The sequence below is a fragment of the Stegodyphus dumicola genome, chromosome 1 (assembly GCF_044657685.1).
Source record: "Stegodyphus dumicola isolate Sdum_Otavi_A_Nest chromosome 1, ASM4465768v1".
Lineage (NCBI taxonomy): Eukaryota > Metazoa > Arthropoda > Arachnida > Araneae > Eresidae > Stegodyphus > Stegodyphus dumicola.
The window spans coordinates 213,465,073-213,483,484 of NC_140768.1; the positions used below are offsets into that span (position 1 = coordinate 213,465,073).

At 32.8% G+C, this 18,412-nt stretch overlaps 1 protein-coding gene and 1 long non-coding RNA gene across 2 annotated transcripts in view; one reads left to right on the plus strand and one right to left on the minus strand.

Moving 5' to 3' along the window:
* LOC146999457 (uncharacterized) overlaps positions 1-18,412 on the plus strand; it is a 215,532-nt gene that overhangs the window by 180,781 nt on the left and 16,339 nt on the right. The window lies entirely within an intron of this gene.
* Positions 5,867-6,779, minus strand: LOC146999458 (uncharacterized). Its single transcript, XM_085812214.1, has 2 exons — positions 6,308-6,779; positions 5,867-6,264 (listed from the first exon to the last, which is right to left on the minus strand). Exons 1-2 carry the CDS (start codon positions 6,777-6,779, stop codon positions 5,867-5,869), a joined length of 870 nt encoding a protein of 289 aa, XP_085668340.1.

Consider the following 18,412-nt stretch of genomic DNA (forward strand, 5'->3'; position numbering starts at 1 on the left):
TTTATGAAATTCTAGTTTAGCTTTTATTCATATATCCTTCTCTTTCTCCCTGGCTGAGGGAAAGCTATCTTGGCAAATGAGGATTCCCAACATCTATTGACTTTTGAGATGGTGGATATCGCTGAAGATTGACGGAAATTGAGTCTTTAATGAAAAGGGTTAGTGCGTTTGAGTAAATGATTTATTTCAACTGCTATCATGAAGCTGAAGGAAACATTTCGGCACCTAAAAGTCTTTGTGAGAAGCTGTTACTTCAATTTTTCTTGAACAGTTTCTGTCAAATTTTTGAGGTGATGCATTTGGACGCTTAATGAATAACATCTCGACAATATGCTTTCAGCTCCTGCCCCCCTTTTTTTGTCACTTACCTTCGAATATTCCATTTGTCTTAGCCAGTTTTCCACATATTAGTTTTTTTCGTTTGTTTCAGTTCATTTCATATTCTGACAAAGATGATTAATCAGAGAACTCGTCAGTTTCAAGAGATTAAAATAGTTTCATCAAGACATGTTTAAAAAAACTAATAATTTAAAGCATTTTTTTTTTTTTTATATATATATATAAATTAAAGATTTTATATCGAACGGCCAAGAATACAAAGTTGGACTAGACTGTATGAAATAATTATGGCAAAGGATGCAAAAGTTAGCTGCCTAAAAGGGTAATCACTTTCGGGAATAAATTTTAAGAGAAATTCGTTAGTATTTACATGGAAAACATAGAAGAAAACATCATTCAGCTGATCTGATCATTTCCGGAAGCCCAAGGCGAGATTTAAGCCAAGCTATAAAACTGATTCTCTTTCTTTTTTATCTTTTTTTTACATTTTAAAATTATTTACATGAACGTCCCATGTAAATTTTTGTAATATTAGCTAAAAAAAAATTACTTTATGGTCTACTAGAAGTGAAATTACTTTTACCCCCAAAATTAAGCCCTTTCAACCGTTAAAGGCATTTATTATTTGTATCAATAATGTTAAAAAAATTATTTTTTTTTAGCTTTCAATTTTACTCTCCAGAATCCAGTTTGTCTCAATTTCCGGTGTAACTTAATGTGACTTACAATCAAGATCGACGACTCACAAGCAATTATAACTAACCGTAGGTTCAGCCTAATTTTTCTGTTAACTTTACTCGTCTGCATGATAAGATAGTTTAAAAAACAGAATTGGTCTTCTAATAAGAAAGTGGCATTACTGCTTTTGAATTAAGAAATTCTTCATGGAAAAAAAAAAAAAAAAAAAAAAACGACGCTGCGAAGTTTTCGTTAGTGATTATAGAATCTAAGATAATTAGACTGGATATGTGTTGAATTGTCTCATCAAATTACCTGATACTTATTGCTACTACTGAAATTAATAAAAGCTTTTTAAATAATAGCATATAGTATAAGCATTCTGCTATGACTCGTGAAATGAAACAGCAAAAACACCTGAATAAAATTTGACAAACTTTCCTAAAAGCATTCATCATTCCAAATGAGAAACACCTATAAAAGTGAATATTATGTGATTATGCATATTCGTAGTTAGACGTATGGGCAAACCGAATATGGGGCGAACCGAAAGCCCTCTCGAGTGGCTGGTGGTATGAAAAGAAGAACGGGAGACCCTCGGACAAAACCTCCGGAGTGCTTTTCTTCAAAACTTGGCGGGGGGCGGAACTGAGAAAAGTCATACTTTTACCTATATAGTGATCAAAGCTCTTGCCAACGACAAGCGCAATCTTGCCTCTTTCCCACGTTGAATTTCGTGGACTTGCTCTGACATCAGACAAGAGAGATTAGTCACAACAACAACAAATAAAAATCAGTAGATTTTGATAACATTTGGAAGTCCTGCTTTGGCTGCTATTTTAACTCATTCTTATTACAGATAAAACTCTTAATGAATGAAATACTATTTATTCGCATTTAGACAATAACAAATATGAAGATATGGGCTCCACATGTGATTCGAACCCCAGAAAGGCTCTGAAACCTCTGAAAGCAGAAATATGTTTATGTGTCCCCTACTTGAATATTCGTCGTCTAGCTGCGCTCTGCATAAAAATATCCCAAAGTTTTTAACGCGAGTATGTAGCTTAATGTTTAAAAGAATGAGAAAAAAATGCAGCTTAAATAATCAACTATTTCAAATAAGAACTCTTAATTTATAATTATAAATTTATGGTTAAATAAGATTTATTATAATTAGCGTGAATCAGAAATCACATGATTTCTACTTTTGACAAAGATGAATGATACTGTAGCGATTTGAGAACAGTCAGATTTTTATTTTGGGTAGCGTAAATAAAATAATGAAGGATGTGTTAAATTACACAAGTGGAATTTTAAGGTAAGTTCAACTGCTTATCATAACAAAGTAGTTTGCTTAGCAAAATAATCCGTTTACAATAGGAAACGATAATCACTTGAGTTCAAACAAAGTCCAAACAGAGGTAGCGGAGAAAAAGTCCGGCTACGCTTCTTTGAGAGTTTCTTTTTCCGCTCTTGACAGAGCTTAGTAGCGACTCGGGACGAGCCCTAAAATACACAAGAGAGAAAGGGGCTCTCTAAAGCTTACTAGCGACTCGGGAAGAGCCGTAAAATACAAGAGAAAGGCTCTCTCTTCTCTACGCAACGACTGCGTATTCTTCAGACTAATCTCTCTAATTATTTTCACTCACTGTTTTTGTGTCCAGGTTTTCTGGGCGTGTCTTGTGCGTCTGCTGCAGTGATTCGCTAAACGTCTTTTTCGGAGCATCTCTCCATTGGTTAACAGGCGCTGATTTGTTCTCAGATACTGTCTTGACAGCCTGAGAAACTGAGATTTTCCGTGGGAAAATTCAGAACGTCATTTTGGGAGGTCTATCTAAATTATTTCGAGAAACAGGCAGTTGGCGACAGTCTATCGCATACACACAATGGACACTCCACAACCCGTGAGAACTTGTATGAAAGTTTTCTCCTTTCGTAAAAACAATATGCTTTCCGCACTTTGTTGGGGGTCACGTTCGACCTCAAGAATTCGTGTCATCAGGGTGGTCATCTGGCGCCCATTTGAAGTCTCCTTTTCCCAGACTTCGTGGGAGTCCGTGGGAAAATAGCTGACCACGTTACAGCTATAGATTCCTTCCCCCTTCGGAAGAACTTTTCTCGAGTTGAAACGAAGAGGAAAGTTCTCCTCATCATTTCACTAATTTAAAAATGACACGAAATAAACTGTTCTCTCGATAACACTTTCAAACACACCTTTACAGGTACACAGCTATATTGATTAATAACAGTACTAGTAATCTCACTATTGAAAAGTTCACATAAAAGTCAATAAGGCATTAACTTTAGAGGCGAGAATTAATGGAATATTTAAAATCAGAATCACACACATATATATATATACACATACACATCACAAATATTCTTAACAAAGGGACAAAATAACTGATGATATATTCTTATATTTCACTTTTACTGTATACAAAATACTTATTCAGATAAGAAACTGGCATGTTCACCTCTTTACACTCTATGTTTCGCCCGATTCGAAACGACTCAGCCCATCAGCATTTTTATTCAATTTGCCTGGGCGGTAAACTACCTCAAAGTTATAAGGTTGCAACACTAGAGACCACCTCATTAATCTCGGGTTTGAACTTGCGTTTTTGTTTAGCCACACCAGGGGGTTATGATCTGTTTCGATTTTGAACCTTTGCCCATCTAAATAATGATGCAATTTTTTTATGGCAAAATGATACTCGCGCACTCCTTTTCCGTAGTGCTGTAGTTTTGTTCTGCCTTTGAGAACTTTTTACTTAAATATAAAATCGGATGCTCCTTGTTGAAATCATCCCGTTGCGAAAGAACGACTCCCATTCCAACATCGGAGGAGTCTGTTTGTACAAGGAATTCCTTTGCATAGTCAGGTGCGAATAACACAGGTTTTTCGGTTAATAGCCTTTTTAACTCCCGGAAGGCTAGCTCGCATTCTTCAGTCCAGTCTATAGCTCCTTTCTTAGATTTCCCCTTCAGTGAGTTTGTGAGGGGCGCAGCTATTATAGAGTACTTGGGGATGTAGTGTCCGTAATATCCTGTTAAACCCAGGAACGGTCTGACTTGAGTCTTTGTTGTGGGTTGAGGAACCTGCAGAATCGCTTCTGTTTTCACCTCCGTAGGCGTTCGGAAACCGTTTCCTACCACATGCCGTAAGTATTTTACATGATTTTGTGCAAACTTGCATTTTGACGATTTAATTTTAAGATTTGCGTGCAATATTCGTAGTAGCACTTGGCCTAAGTGCTTTAAATGCTCACTCCAGTCATTTGAAAATATGGCGATGTCATCTAGATTGGGAATTGCGTATGTTTCGCATCCTTGAAGTATTTGTGCCATTAATTTGCTGAAGAAATACGGAGCGTTTTTAAGCCCGAAGGGCATTCTTAGCGGACGGTAAGTGCCAAAGGAAGTTACAAAAGCGGCAAGACGCTGGGCCTTGGGGCTGATCGGAATCTGCCAATAACCCTTTGCTAAATCTAATATAGTAATATATTTAGCCGAAGCTACCGTCTCGACCCTTTCTTCAATATTCGGTAACGGGAAAAATTCGGTCCTAATTACTTGATTCAGACGTCTGTAATCAATACAAGGCCGGGGGTCTTTGTTCGGAGCCTTCACCAAAATCATAGGAGAGGTGTAATCCGATTCGCCGATTTCGATTATTTTTATTTCCAGCATTCTCCGGATTTCTGACTTTAAAATATAATTTCTCCTAGGTGATGTGCGGTATGGCTTCGATCTCACGGGCTGATTATTGATTAATTCAATGTCGTGAACTACTAAATCGGTTATTCCAGGTTCGTTAGAGAACACTGACATGTATGTATTTAGCAAAGTCTGAAACTGAGCTATCTGTTCAGAACTCAACCTTTCTTCTAGTTTACTCTCCCGAGTTATATCTTCAAAGTCGTACACATTTGGATCAGCAGTGAAGTATGGAATATCAACTTCCGGTTCTAAACCTTTATCATCAACCTCTTGCAATAGTAGATTAATTGTCTCCGGCCGCTGATGGTACGGCTTCAGCATATTAACATGATATATCTGAGAACGCTCTTTTTTTCCCGGTAATTTCACTACGTAATTAGTCTCTGAGAGTTGACTCTCAATAATACCAGGGCCGAACCATTGAACTGATAATCGATTTGCTTTCGAGAGGGCAACGACTAACACACAGTCCCCTTCTTTAAATTGTCTCTTAACTGCTTTCTTATCATACCAGAGTTTACGTTTTCCTTGCAACTCTCCTAACCTTTCAAAAGCTAGATCTTGGCACCTTTTCAGTCTATTTATTAACGAGAGAACATAATCCGTAACAGTGACATTCTCCTCTTGGGGCTCAACCCAGTGTTCATACAATAGTGTTTCTGGGGTCCTTAGGTTCTTACCATGGACTAATTCGGCGGGACTAAATCCCATACTTTCGTGTGTAACCGTACGCAATGCTAGCAGAACAGATGGGAGATGTTTCTCCCACTCCGATCCGGCCTCTAAACACAGCACTCGCAAGAGTCTCTTGATTGTGCGGTGAAGTCTCTCTACGGGGTTCGACTGCGGGTGATAAACAGAGCTGTGAGTCACTTTGATACCAAATTTTGTGAAAAACTCGGTTGTTAGGTTGCTCGTGAAGGAAGTTCCCTGATCACATTGGACCTCTTTGGGATACCCCATTCTGCTAAAAATTTTCATCAACGCGTCCGTTACTCTTACGGAACTGATATCTGCAACGGGGACTGCATCCGGATATTTGGAGGACATACAGATGGCAGTTATGATATATTTATTTCCGTCCGGAGTGACTGGTAGGGGTCCGCAAGCATCGATATTGATTTTAGAAAAAAATCTCAGTTATAATGGGTACTAATTTCATAGGTGCCTTTTTCTTTTCTCCGGGTTTTCCCACCTTTTGACACGGGTCACACGTGCGAACATGCTCTTCTATCTCTTTAAAGCAACCTGGCCAATAAAAATACCTTAAAAGTTTATCTTTCGTTTTCGTAACCCCTAAATGTGCTGCAGCCGTTCCTTCATGGCACAAAACCTTTACCTTTTCCCGCAGCTTTTCAGGAATGATTAGCAGCTTTCTTTTATTCCCATGGTGATCTTCGGAAATTCGAAAAAACAAACCGTCTTCTCGGACAAACTCCCGTTTTCCAGCGGTCCTTTGTTCTTGTACCTGCCTTCGGAGATCGCTTAAGGTATTGCACTCGTCTTGAGCCTTGATAAAATCTTCCTTTGTCACTCCTGATAGAGTATTCATTGGCTCGTCATTCGACTGGGGGGGGTAAGTGGTTTTCTCCTTCTGCGCATCCCGCACTGACCCTTCTAACGGGGGAAATTTCACCCTCCTCCTCGTCATTCATTCGCCCCGCGGGGCGCTCAACTTCGTTGTTCTCTGGACCTTGGCTAGGGGAATTTTCTTTCCTGTTGCAAGCTTTCGTTTGACTGCGAGTCATAACAGCATTGATTTTATAGGGCTGCATTTTATTCTGTTCTATCAATCGGGCTGTTCGATTTCCCAGCAGATAATATTCTTGATTCAGGTCGGAGCTAATCACTGCGGCTTTAGTAATGACTTTCCCAAAGTCCTCTCCCTCTAATTCAATTCGAGCCAAGGGTAAACACAAGGAATGTAAATCTAGCGGCTGCTTAACCCACACTGTCTCTCCTAGAAGCATCTGATGTGTTACTTGGTCCCATCCGATCAGATCGATAGTGGAGCCAGTATCTCGGAGTACAGGCATTTATTATTTATTATCGATTATTTACTCTCGCTATACTCATATAGGGAGCTAGCCATGTATCTGGAGATCCTGAAGTGCCTAGTTTGTTTACAGCTTCAGCGGCCTCTTGTCTTTTTAACCGAGGACACTGAGGTCGGAGATGACTATCTGAATTACATTCATAACATCTAGGTAGTCTCCGTTTTTCGAAAACACTTGACTTCCATTTCTCCGCAGTTTTTTCTTTCGAAACATTATCATGGCGACGTACTCGATCTGAAAATTCTCCTTTTTTCCTTTCTTTAATATTTGAATCCTGTTCGGTATTTTTAGTAAAACCTGTTGGTTTTTTTTACGGACTTTCGTACTGCTTCATATTCATCTAATTTCTTCACTAGTTCGGCAGAAGATATTATACTCGGCCACTCATCCACGAAGTGTTCTTTATATAAACTACCCGCACGACGCTGGTGTAGAACAAATTTGACGCGGAACGCCTCTGGGTTCAACTTAAACCGCTGCAAAAGAATTTTCTTTACGTAGGAGTAATTATCTAGCTCCTGTTCGGCTCTCGTAGAATAATAGAAACAATGTCCATTGGCAATAGAGCCATCAAATGTGACACCCAGTCTCCTTCCTCTACCTTCGCTTTGCGAGCCTGACGCTCAAACATCGCTAAGTAAAGCGAAATATCCGATGATTCGGGATTATATCTCTGCATTAAATTTTGCAAATCTCTCATAGATCTCGGAATATTATTTTGAGAATTTTCTCTGCCATTATTGGCGTTTGTTAACCTTAGACGTTCTAATTCAAATTCTCTCTCCCTTTCCCTTTCAAGTTTACGCTCTTCGGCTTCTTCGAGTCTATGTTGTTCGATTCGCGCTTCGATAATCGACTCTAGTGTTGCCTCGACGAATTTTTCGTCATACTGAGGGCTCTGTACAATGAGGTTTTTAAGATCTTGTATTTTTGCATTTGGGGGAACTTCTAGACCTAATTCTACAGACAGATTTATGAGGTCTTGCTTTCTACCCTTGCCAAGATATGACATTTTGCCAGTGACAAAATTTTAAAATGATACAATAAAATAAAACTAAACGTACCAGTTTGTCTACTCTGAAAGTTTCACACTATCCAGAAATACTACAGTAAAACAACATAGCAATGCAATTTATGGTATGTATGACATAAAATACGTACCATTAGCAACATAGGAAAAAAATTAAAGTAAATTAAGCATTTCTTAAATAATCTGTTGCAGCTTAACACATAACCATACTTAATGCAGTATATAAAAAAAATTGCTAAATACTTATTGGCAAAAGAATATTAGTCACAAAGAGCAATACTTCTTGACTCAATTTACAACTGATGCGTGCTTTCTAAAGGTTAAAAATACTATTATAAAACTCTCTACTCATCAAAAACAAAACATTTACGAGCAACCATTTAAACATATAATTTCGATACACAAAAGACAAACTCCATTAAAATGCCTCTTTAAAAAGATAATGCCATATCAACTTACCCATTGCAGACAAAAAAAATAACAGCTCTTCTTTCCTTTCTTTTCTATTTGCAAACGCGATTCAATGACCGAAGAAGGAAACCAATTGAACAATAGTCGACAGAAGTATACCCCCCACTATATGCGGCAAAAGGATGCCGCCATGACGTAATAGAACAATAGATTACGTAACAGAACAATAGATAACGCAACAGGGGGTATGTCCTTGATGTGCCGCCACCGCCATCTTGGATCACGTGATAATCGGAAGTGACGTAGATGGATGGGATGACGTAATCGTGTTGAGTTTCGTTTTTATGGTGTGGCAACGATCTTTTCAAAGCTTTTATTTTTTGTGGCAACGTGTGAACCACGTGTTTGGAATCACATCACTTTTAATTTATTATTTTTAATTATTTACGTTTTTTAATTATTTAACACTTTATTAATGTTAATTATTTACTCTTTTTAATAAGTATTTTAATTATTTAATTTGTCATATTTTAATTACCTTTAATTAATTTTTATTCAATTTAATATTATTTTCCCTGAATTTTAAAAATAACTCCACGAGCGGGTTTCGAACCCACCACCTCTTGCTTGGGAGAAAAGCACGTTACCTCAAGGCTATGCTTTATCTCGAGAGTTTTGCTCGCTTTCTCCCTTTGAATTATTTGCACCATTGATGTCATAAGGCTGAAAGTCTGCGCATGCGCTTTGACATGAAAACTGCGACACGCATTTGTTTTTACACGACGGCTAGGATTTCTTTTGGCTTCTTAATCATTACTTTATTCATTGCTGTTTTAAATGTAAGATTTTCCCACAGTTTAATGCTTTTTTATTATTAAGATATTTTTAATTGTTTTCATTTTTCATCTTATTCTTACTATTTTTTTTAGTTAATTTATTAATTTTGATTTCATTTTTTTTCCCTTTCCCAAACATAAATTTTATTTTTAACTTTCGCAAATTGACGTTTACTTCCACAAAAGTGAACTTAAATTTTCTTTTTACTTTTTAATCTTGCAAAGTTTATTTTTTTATATTTAATTTTCTTTTTGGTTTTACAAAAGTAATATTTATTTTTACGAATTGAATTTTTCTTTTTCACTTTTTTATTTTGCAAAAGTTTTTTTTTTTTCCAATTTTTTTTTCCTTTTCGTATTTTTACTTTACTTTATTTTAATTTTTTGTTTAACTTTCTTTTTGGTTCTACAAAAGTAATATTTTTATATACGAATTGAATTTTTCCTTTTCACTTTTTTTATTTTGCAAAAGTTTTTTTTCCAAAATTTATTCCTTTTCGTATTTTTACTTTACTTTATTTTAATTTTTTTAAACATTTTTTTGTTTTACAAAAGTAATATTTATTTTTACAAATTTAATTTTTCCTTTCCGCTTTTGATTTAAAACAAAGGTGTTACTACATTTTTAACTTAATTTTTTTTACAAAAATAATATTTAGTTTCATAATTTTAATTTTTTTGAGTTTTTTGTTTACACAAATGCAGTTTTTTGTTTTTTCCCTTATGCATTTTACTTCCAAAAGTAAATTTTATTTTTTTCCCCTTTCCCTTAATTTTTTTGTTACATTTTTATTTTACCCTTAATTATTTTTCCCCTTGTTTTAAATACAACATCATGTTACACTTCCATTTCTCCAAAAGTAAACTTACCTACATTTCTCCGTCTTTGAAATTTTAAGCTGGAATTTACATGCATATAACTTCACTAAATAATATTTTCTGTAATTTTAAACCAATATACACAATGTTCCTTCTATATAGTTTAACTGGAATACTACATTTCTTACTTTTTTACTACTAAGTTGGAAATACTCAGAACTTTTCCTTCTAATGTATTTTACTAACTATACAAAACTTTGTTGATTCCCTTTTACACGTCTTACTTTTATTCAAAGGATTCACCAAACTATATCTGACAAATATAATTTTTACACTTTCCATTAACACATTTACCCTTATATTTAACTTATAAAACATATTCATGCTGTATTTCTGATTCCTTTTCCCCATAATAAATACAGACATACACATGTTTCTTACATCTAACATAGTAATTAACATAAAAGACCTAACACAAATAATTTTAAGATAGAAATTTCAAACTGACATTGCTCAATAATGAACTTTTACAGCTTTTTTGACATTTAACTTCTCATAGATAATAAATAAAATTGCACACAAATAATTATACAAAATAGGTAATAATGACAGAAAGTCCATATAATGATCTACTTTAGTCACCAACTTTAAAAATTTTAACGCATTTTTAATATGTCATAAGAAAGACCACACTTTTTTGAAAAGCATTATTTTAATTAAACATTGGAACCACGCAGTCCTGCGCACATGTATAACATTTTTATTTATCATGAGCATGACACATAATAAGTAAATAAAATTTTCACAAAGTACGAAACACATTTCTCTTTTAACTGAACTGTACTCCTAAGAAAAATGCAGTATGGAATGCTTAGAACACTCAGGGCCACAGTTCCTCATTTCCCCACGCATTGACCAAAATATACATGTACTTTAAAATCAGTTAAACAAATTCAAATGTTAGTATTCAAAGACGAATACTTCACAAATTAGATGAAAGAAAGGTACACAATGAACTTGAGTGATAAATACAGAAAAGCATGTAAGGACCGAGAAAAAGATGTATTCGTGGAGAATTTTTTAAGATAAACTTGCTCTATTTTTGCACATGGGTTACATTTTGCATTTCAGATTAAGGAAACATTCAAGATAATTCCTGTATAACTAGGGATTTTATTCACATTTGTTAGTAATGTAATTTATTAGAACAGTCACAGATATATAGGACAAGTATGCCATTTCCAAGGAAAACAATTTTCCCAAGCCAGACTTTAACAGTGAAATATAAAATGGAATAAGAAAATCCCATATTTCAAACAAAATTAGTATCTGAGTATGCAAAAACATGAACAAGAAACGAATATTTTTTCTGAAAATGTTCCGAATGGTGTAAGTCAGGACTAGTTTCATGAACAGAGCATGAAAAATAATGATGAATTTTTAATTTTATTTTGTCTGTAGTACATTTACTTACGCTAAAATCTTCCATTTGGTTGACTGTACTTTACATTTAGACCTAAGTTGATAAATCAGAGTGATTTTGTGTTTTAAAGCTTCAGATTCAGATTCAGAAATACTACAATTTCAGATATAATACAACTCAAAAGCAAAAAGATTAAAACGACAAGAGAATATACTGCGAGCAAGCAAACGTGATAAATGACTTTTTGGGCTGAATTTCATGAATTCATTGATGGGGTGCAAAATTTTAATGCACTGTATATGAACTATTTTTCAAATGTATTACGATCACCAACTTTACATAGACTTTAAGTAAACATTTCATGTTAATTTACCATTTTTTTCCTGCAAACATTTCATGTTAATTTACCTTTTTTTCCTGAGATTTATCTACGTATTTACTAAATTTTTGCATTTTGTTTATAAATATAATACCAAAAGGACATAAGAGAACATTTGTTTCTTGAAAATGTCCATAATTTTACACAACTGTTATTTCTTTCATAGCTTTGAAGTAACCTATTAAACATATAGTTATCTTGTATTGACTAGACAGCCGTTGGTCTTGCCAATGTCTGAGTTAAATCACAAAGCTAGAGAATTTAAGTAATATTTTATCAGTACGGAGAACTTCTTACGGCGTTTTTGATGAAAATTGACCGAATTTAGTAGTTCATTACTAACCTAGGAGCCTTTAACTATTTTTTTGTTCGAAAAAACACACCAGAAATTATCATCAAGATTTTCCATACAGATTTTCCATGTACTACTTTTCATGCCATTACATTTCCAATGAAATTTGATTCATTGTCACATTTCATTTCGGAAAGTTTGCATTAGTATTTTCATTTTGAATCGTTTAATATTTCTTTTCCTGCATCCCAAGCAAATTTTGAACATAAAATTTTCAGTTTTGACGAGAAAGTTAATTGCGGATGGCTGTGATGGTATCGTGTTTTCATAAACAGTTTTTTGTGAAGTACCTTATCGATAACCTTTTGAACACTTTGAATATTACGGCCACTGCAAATCATTGAATTTTCAAATATTTTCTTATTTATCTGTTACATGTCCTTGTAAAGATTTGGGAACAAATTTTTATTAAATAGTTGTACTGTATGATTTAATAACTTTTTACACGTTTGGAAGATTTAACTTCAACAACACTACCACACTGAATCAGAAATTAAGAAAAGAAAATGGAATTTTTTATCTTAGTATACTACAGGAATAGATAAATTTTCTCTAATGTATACGAATGTAGTAGATAATGGAGACTTTTAACACAGATCATACAAACTTTGAATATTTTCTCTAAGTCACCAAAAATTGCATTGTCATAGATTTTTCTCATAAAGTCTATTTCTTTCTTAAAAGAAGTTTATATACTAATTTCATTAGAAACATATCTAAGAAAATATCTCACATTCATAAGAAAATCAGCGCTTGTTTTTCTACCAAATTTGTACTTTCTGACTTCATTCTACTGAAACGAAAACATTCATAACTTATTGCGAAGAAAAATGTTATACTTTTTGATTAATTTTCATACCACAGTATTATCTTTGAAAATTTTTTTCCTAGTCCACTGCTAATATATTTGCTAATTTTCGTACGTGACAAAAAACTCAGTTTAGAAACTTTTCTACTTAAAACCTTGTATTGCATTGCTGAACCGGGGCCATGCTTTCATTTTTATCACATATTATGCAATTATTTTAAAAAAAAGCATATTGCTTTCTTCTGTTAGCACAATTTTAACCAACATTTTACTATTACAAAGGCTTCTTTAGTAAAATTTGAAGTGTTAAATTGAACGTTTCATTACTAATTTTGAAGATTCTGGATATATCCTACTTAAAAGTTCATAACCGATTAGCAAAATAATTTTTATATGTACTTCGTTGTGCTCATGGTTAATTTTTTAATCGTTGTTCAACTATAACACTTGATTTCTAGTGAAGTATCGAAATGATTATTTACTTTCCGCTTTTTCCAAACAATTTCGTAGACACATATGTTCAATACAGAAAATTTTCCTAACTTACCAGTATCATTACCCAAATAGAAAACATGCAAAATTTTCCTAAAAATTTATATATTTGTTTTTTACAAACATTTACACGAATACACACATTTAATTATTTAATGTGTATTTTCCTATATCAGAACGAAAATTTCGAACGAAAATTTTTAACTAATGTTATGTTCCGTAAAATTTTTTGTATTTGTGATGTCATCTTTTTTTCGCAAACGTTTTCAGAGTGTGTTCTCGGTAGTCTTTTAGACATTTTGTAACTGTTTTCTCTTTGCTGTTGGAAACTATTCGCTTTGCTATTGGAAATTATTTTATCTTTGCTGTTGGTATATGCCTATGAATTCTCGATACTTTCTTGGTTTATCTTCAACTTATGAAATATTTAAATACTTAAAAATATATTTGTAGATCGTCTATGTTGACACTTGTGATAGATTTCCTGAACTAATTTTTTTTTTTTTTTTTTTTTTTTTTTTGGAAAATGTATTTTATTTTATTCACGTGAATGAAACTGATGTTTTCTTAAAATTTTATTATTCAGAGTATTAGTCAATTATGACAGAATGTCTGATTTGTCCTCTTTAGAGTCAACATTCATATGAACTTCAGTATTCCAAATCTCTCACGTAACTGTAATTTTTCCTATTGGTAGTAGGAAGCCGAATGGAAAACATGCAGGTTATGCAGACACAAGGTAAAAATCTGGAAGAAGAGAAATTCTTCATATCTAGGCAATTCAGTAGAATGTGCAAATATTCATCCTATTCGAAGCTTATTTTTGGAATTACATAGCATATAAAGTGTAAATTTAATAGAAAGAGATATAGTGAAAATCAAGTACTCCGCAAAATCTGTACGATAATTATGCAAAACTAGTTATAAGGCAGTTTTTCATAAAATGTGGTTCCTGCGGAGGAAACATGCCAGCAGTCTCCTAAAACTTTGAGCACTTGATCTTTGCTCTTACAAAAGTAAAGTAGAATTGTAAATTCTACGTAAGAGCGGAGATCAAACGCCCACTTAGAGTTTCAGGAGATTGCTGGCATGTTTCCTCCGCAGGAACCACATTTTATGAAAAACTGCCTTATAACTAGTTTTGCATAATTATCGTTCAGATTTTGCGGAGTACTTGATTTTCACTATATCTCTTTCTATTAAATTTACACTTTATATGCTATGTAATTCCAAAAATAAGCTTCGAATAGGATGAATATTTGCACATTCTACTGAATTGCCTAGATATGAAGAATTTCTCTTCTTCCAGATTTTTACCTTGTGTCTGCATAACCTGCATGTTTTCCATTCGTCTTCCTACTACCAATAGGAAAAATTACAGTTACGTGAGAGATTTGGAATACTGAAGTTCATATGAATGTTGACTCTAAAGAGGACAAATCAGACATTCTGTCATAATTGACTAATACTCTGAATAATAAAATTTTAAGAAAACATCAGTTTCATTCACGTGAATAAAATAAAATACATTTTCCCAAAAAAAAAAAAAAAAAAAAAAATTAGTTCAGGAAATCTATCACAAGTGTCAACATAGACGATGTACAAATATATTTTTAAGTATTTAAATATTTCATAAGTTGAAGATAAACCAAGAAAGTATCGAGAATTCATAGGCATATACCAACAGCAAAGATAAAATAATTTCCAATAGCAAAGGGAATAGTTTCCAACAGCAAAGAGAAAACAGTTTCAAAATGTCTAAAAGACTACCGAGAACACACTCTGAAAACGTTTGCGAAAAAAAGATGACATCACAAATACAAAAAAATTTTACGGAACATAACATTAGTTAAAAATTTTCGTTCGAAATTTTCGTTCTGATATAGGAAAATACACATTAAATAATTAAATGTGTGTATTCGTGTAAATGTTTGTAAAAAACAAATATATAAATTTTTAGGAAAATTTTGCATGTTTTCTATTTGGGTAATGATACTGGTAAGTTAGGAAAATTTTCTGTATTGAACATATGTGTCTACGAAATTGTTTGGAAAAAGCGGAAAGTAAATAATCATTTCGATACTTCACTAGAAATCAAGTGTTATAGTTGAACAACTATTAAAAAATTAACCATGAGCACAACGAAGTACATATAAAAATTATTTTGCTAATCGGTTATGAACTTTTAAGTAGGATATATCCAGAATCTTCAAAATTAGTAATGAAACGTTCAATTTAACACATCAGATTTTACTAAAGAAGTCTTTGTAATAGTAAAATGTTGGTTAAAATTGTGCTAACAGAAGAAAGCAATATGCTTTTTTTTAAAATAATTGCATAATATGTGATAAAAATGAAAGCATGGCCCCGGTTCAGCAATGCAATACAAGGTTTTAAGTAGAAAAGTTTCTAAACTGAGTTTTTTGTCACGTACGAAAATTAGCAAATATATTAGCAGTGGACTAGGAAAAAAATTTTCAAAGATAATACTGTGGTATGAAAATTAATCAAAAAGTATAACATTTTTCTTCGCAATAAGTTATGAATGTTTTCGTTTCAGTAGAATGAAGTCAGAAAGTACAAATTTGGTAGAAAAACAAGCGCTGATTTTCTTATGAATGTGAGATATTTTCTTAGATATGTTTCTAATGAAATTAGTATATAAACTTCTTTTAAGAAAGAAATAGACTTTATGAGAAAAATCTATGACAATGCAATTTTTGGTGACTTAGAGAAAATATTCAAAGTTTGTATGATCTGTGTTAAAAGTCTCCATTATCTACTACATTCGTATACATTAGAGAAAATTTATCTATTCCTGTAGTATACTAAGATAAAAAATTCCATTTTCTTTTCTTAATTTCTGATTCAGTGTGGTAGTGTTGTTGAAGTTAAATCTTCCAAACGTGTAAAAAGTTATTAAATCATACAGTACAACTATTTAATAAAAATTTGTTCCCAAATCTTTACAAGGACATGTAACAGATAAATAAGAAAATATTTGAAAATTCAATGATTTGCAGTGGCCGTAATATTCAAAGTGTTCAAAAGGTTATCGATAAGGTACTTCACAAAAAACTGTTTATGAAAACACGATACCATCACAGCCATCCGCAATTAACTTTCTCGTCAAAACTGAAAATTTTATGTTCAAAATTTGCTTGGGATGCAGGAAAAGAAATATTAAACGATTCAAAATGAAAATACTAATGCAAACTTTCCGAAATGAAATGTGACAATGAATCAAATTTCATTGGAAATGTAATGGCATGAAAAGTAGTACATGGAAAATCTGTATGGAAAATCTTGATGATAATTTCTGGTGTGTTTTTTCGAACAAAAAATAGTTAAAGGCTCCTAGGTTAGTAATGAACTACTAAATTCGGTCAATTTTCATCAAAAACGCCGTAAGAAGTTCTCCGTACTGATAAAATATTACTTAAATTCTCTAGCTTTGTGACTTAACTCAGACATTGGCAAGACCAACGGCTGTCTAGTCAATACAAGATAACTATATGTTTAATAGGTTACTTCAAAGCTATGAAAGAAATAACAGTTGGGTAAAATTATGGACATTTTCAAGAAACAAATGTTCTCTTATGTCCTTTTGGTATTATATTTATAAACAAAATGCAAAAATTTAGTAAATACGTAGATAAATCTCAGGAAAAAAAGGTAAATTAACATGAAATGTTTGCAGGAAAAAAATGGTAAATTAACATGAAATGTTTACTTAAAGTCTATGTAAAGTTGGTGATCGTAATACATTTGAAAAATAGTTCATATACAGTGCATTAAAATTTTGCACCCCATCTATGAATTCATGAAATTCAGCCCAAAAAGTCATTTATCACGTTCGCTTGATCGCAGTATATTCTCTTGTCGTTTTAATCTTTTTGCTTTTGAGTTGTATTATATCTGAAATTGTAGTATTTCCGAATCTGAATCTGAAGCTTTAAAACACAAAATCACTCTGATTTATCAACTTAGGTCTAAATGTAAAGTACAGTCAACCAAATGGAAGATTTTAGCGTAAGTAAATGTACTACAGACAAAATAAAATTAAAAATTCATCATTATTTTTCATGCTCTGTTCATGAAACTAGTCCTGACTTACACCATTCGGAACATTTTCAGAAAAAATATTCGTTTCTTGTTCATGTTTTTGCATACTCAGATACTAATTTTGTTTGAAATATGGGATTTTCTTATTCCATTTTATATTTCACTGTTAAAGTCTGGCTTGGGAAAATTGTTTTCCTTGGAAATGGCATACTTGTCCTATATATCTGTGACTGTTCTAATAAATTACATTACTAACAAATGTGAATAAAATCCCTAGTTATACAGGAATTATCTTGAATGTTTCCTTAATCTGAAATGCAAAATGTAACCCATGTGCAAAAATAGAGCAAGTTTATCTTAAAAAATTCTCCACGAATACATCTTTTTCTCGGTCCTTACATGCTTTTCTGTATTTATCACTCAAGTTCATTGTGTACCTTTCTTTCATCTAATTTGTGAAGTATTCGTCTTTGAATACTAACATTTGAATTTGTTTAACTGATTTTAAAGTACATGTATATTTTGGTCAATGCGTGGGGAAATGAGGAACTGTGGCCCTGAGTGTTCTAAGCATTCCATACTGCATTTTTCTTAGGAGTACAGTTCAGTTAAAAGAGAAATGTGTTTCGTACTTTGTGAAAATTTTATTTACTTATTATGTGTCATGCTCATGATAAATAAAAATGTTATACATGTGCGCAGGACTGCGTGGTTCCAATGTTTAATTAAAATAATGCTTTTCAAAAAAGTGTGGTCTTTCTTATGACATATTAAAAATGCGTTAAAATTTTTAAAGTTGGTGACTAAAGTAGATCATTATATGGACTTTCTGTCATTATTACCTATTTTGTATAATTATTTGTGTGCAATTTTATTTATTATCTATGAGAAGTTAAATGTCAAAAAAGCTGTAAAAGTTCATTATTGAGCAATGTCAGTTTGAAATTTCTATCTTAAAATTATTTGTGTTAGGTCTTTTATGTTAATTACTATGTTA

Bases quoted from the DNA above. Each gene is read 5' to 3' on its own strand.
- LOC146999458 (XM_085812214.1), bottom strand. From the start codon at position 6,779: ATGCCTGTACTCCGAGATACTGGCTCCACTATCGATCTGATCGGATGG. The intron at 6,265-6,307 runs AATGACGAGCCA...TGACAAAGGAAG, and splicing joins CCACTTACCCCCCCCAGTCG to ATTTTATCAAGGCTCAAGAC.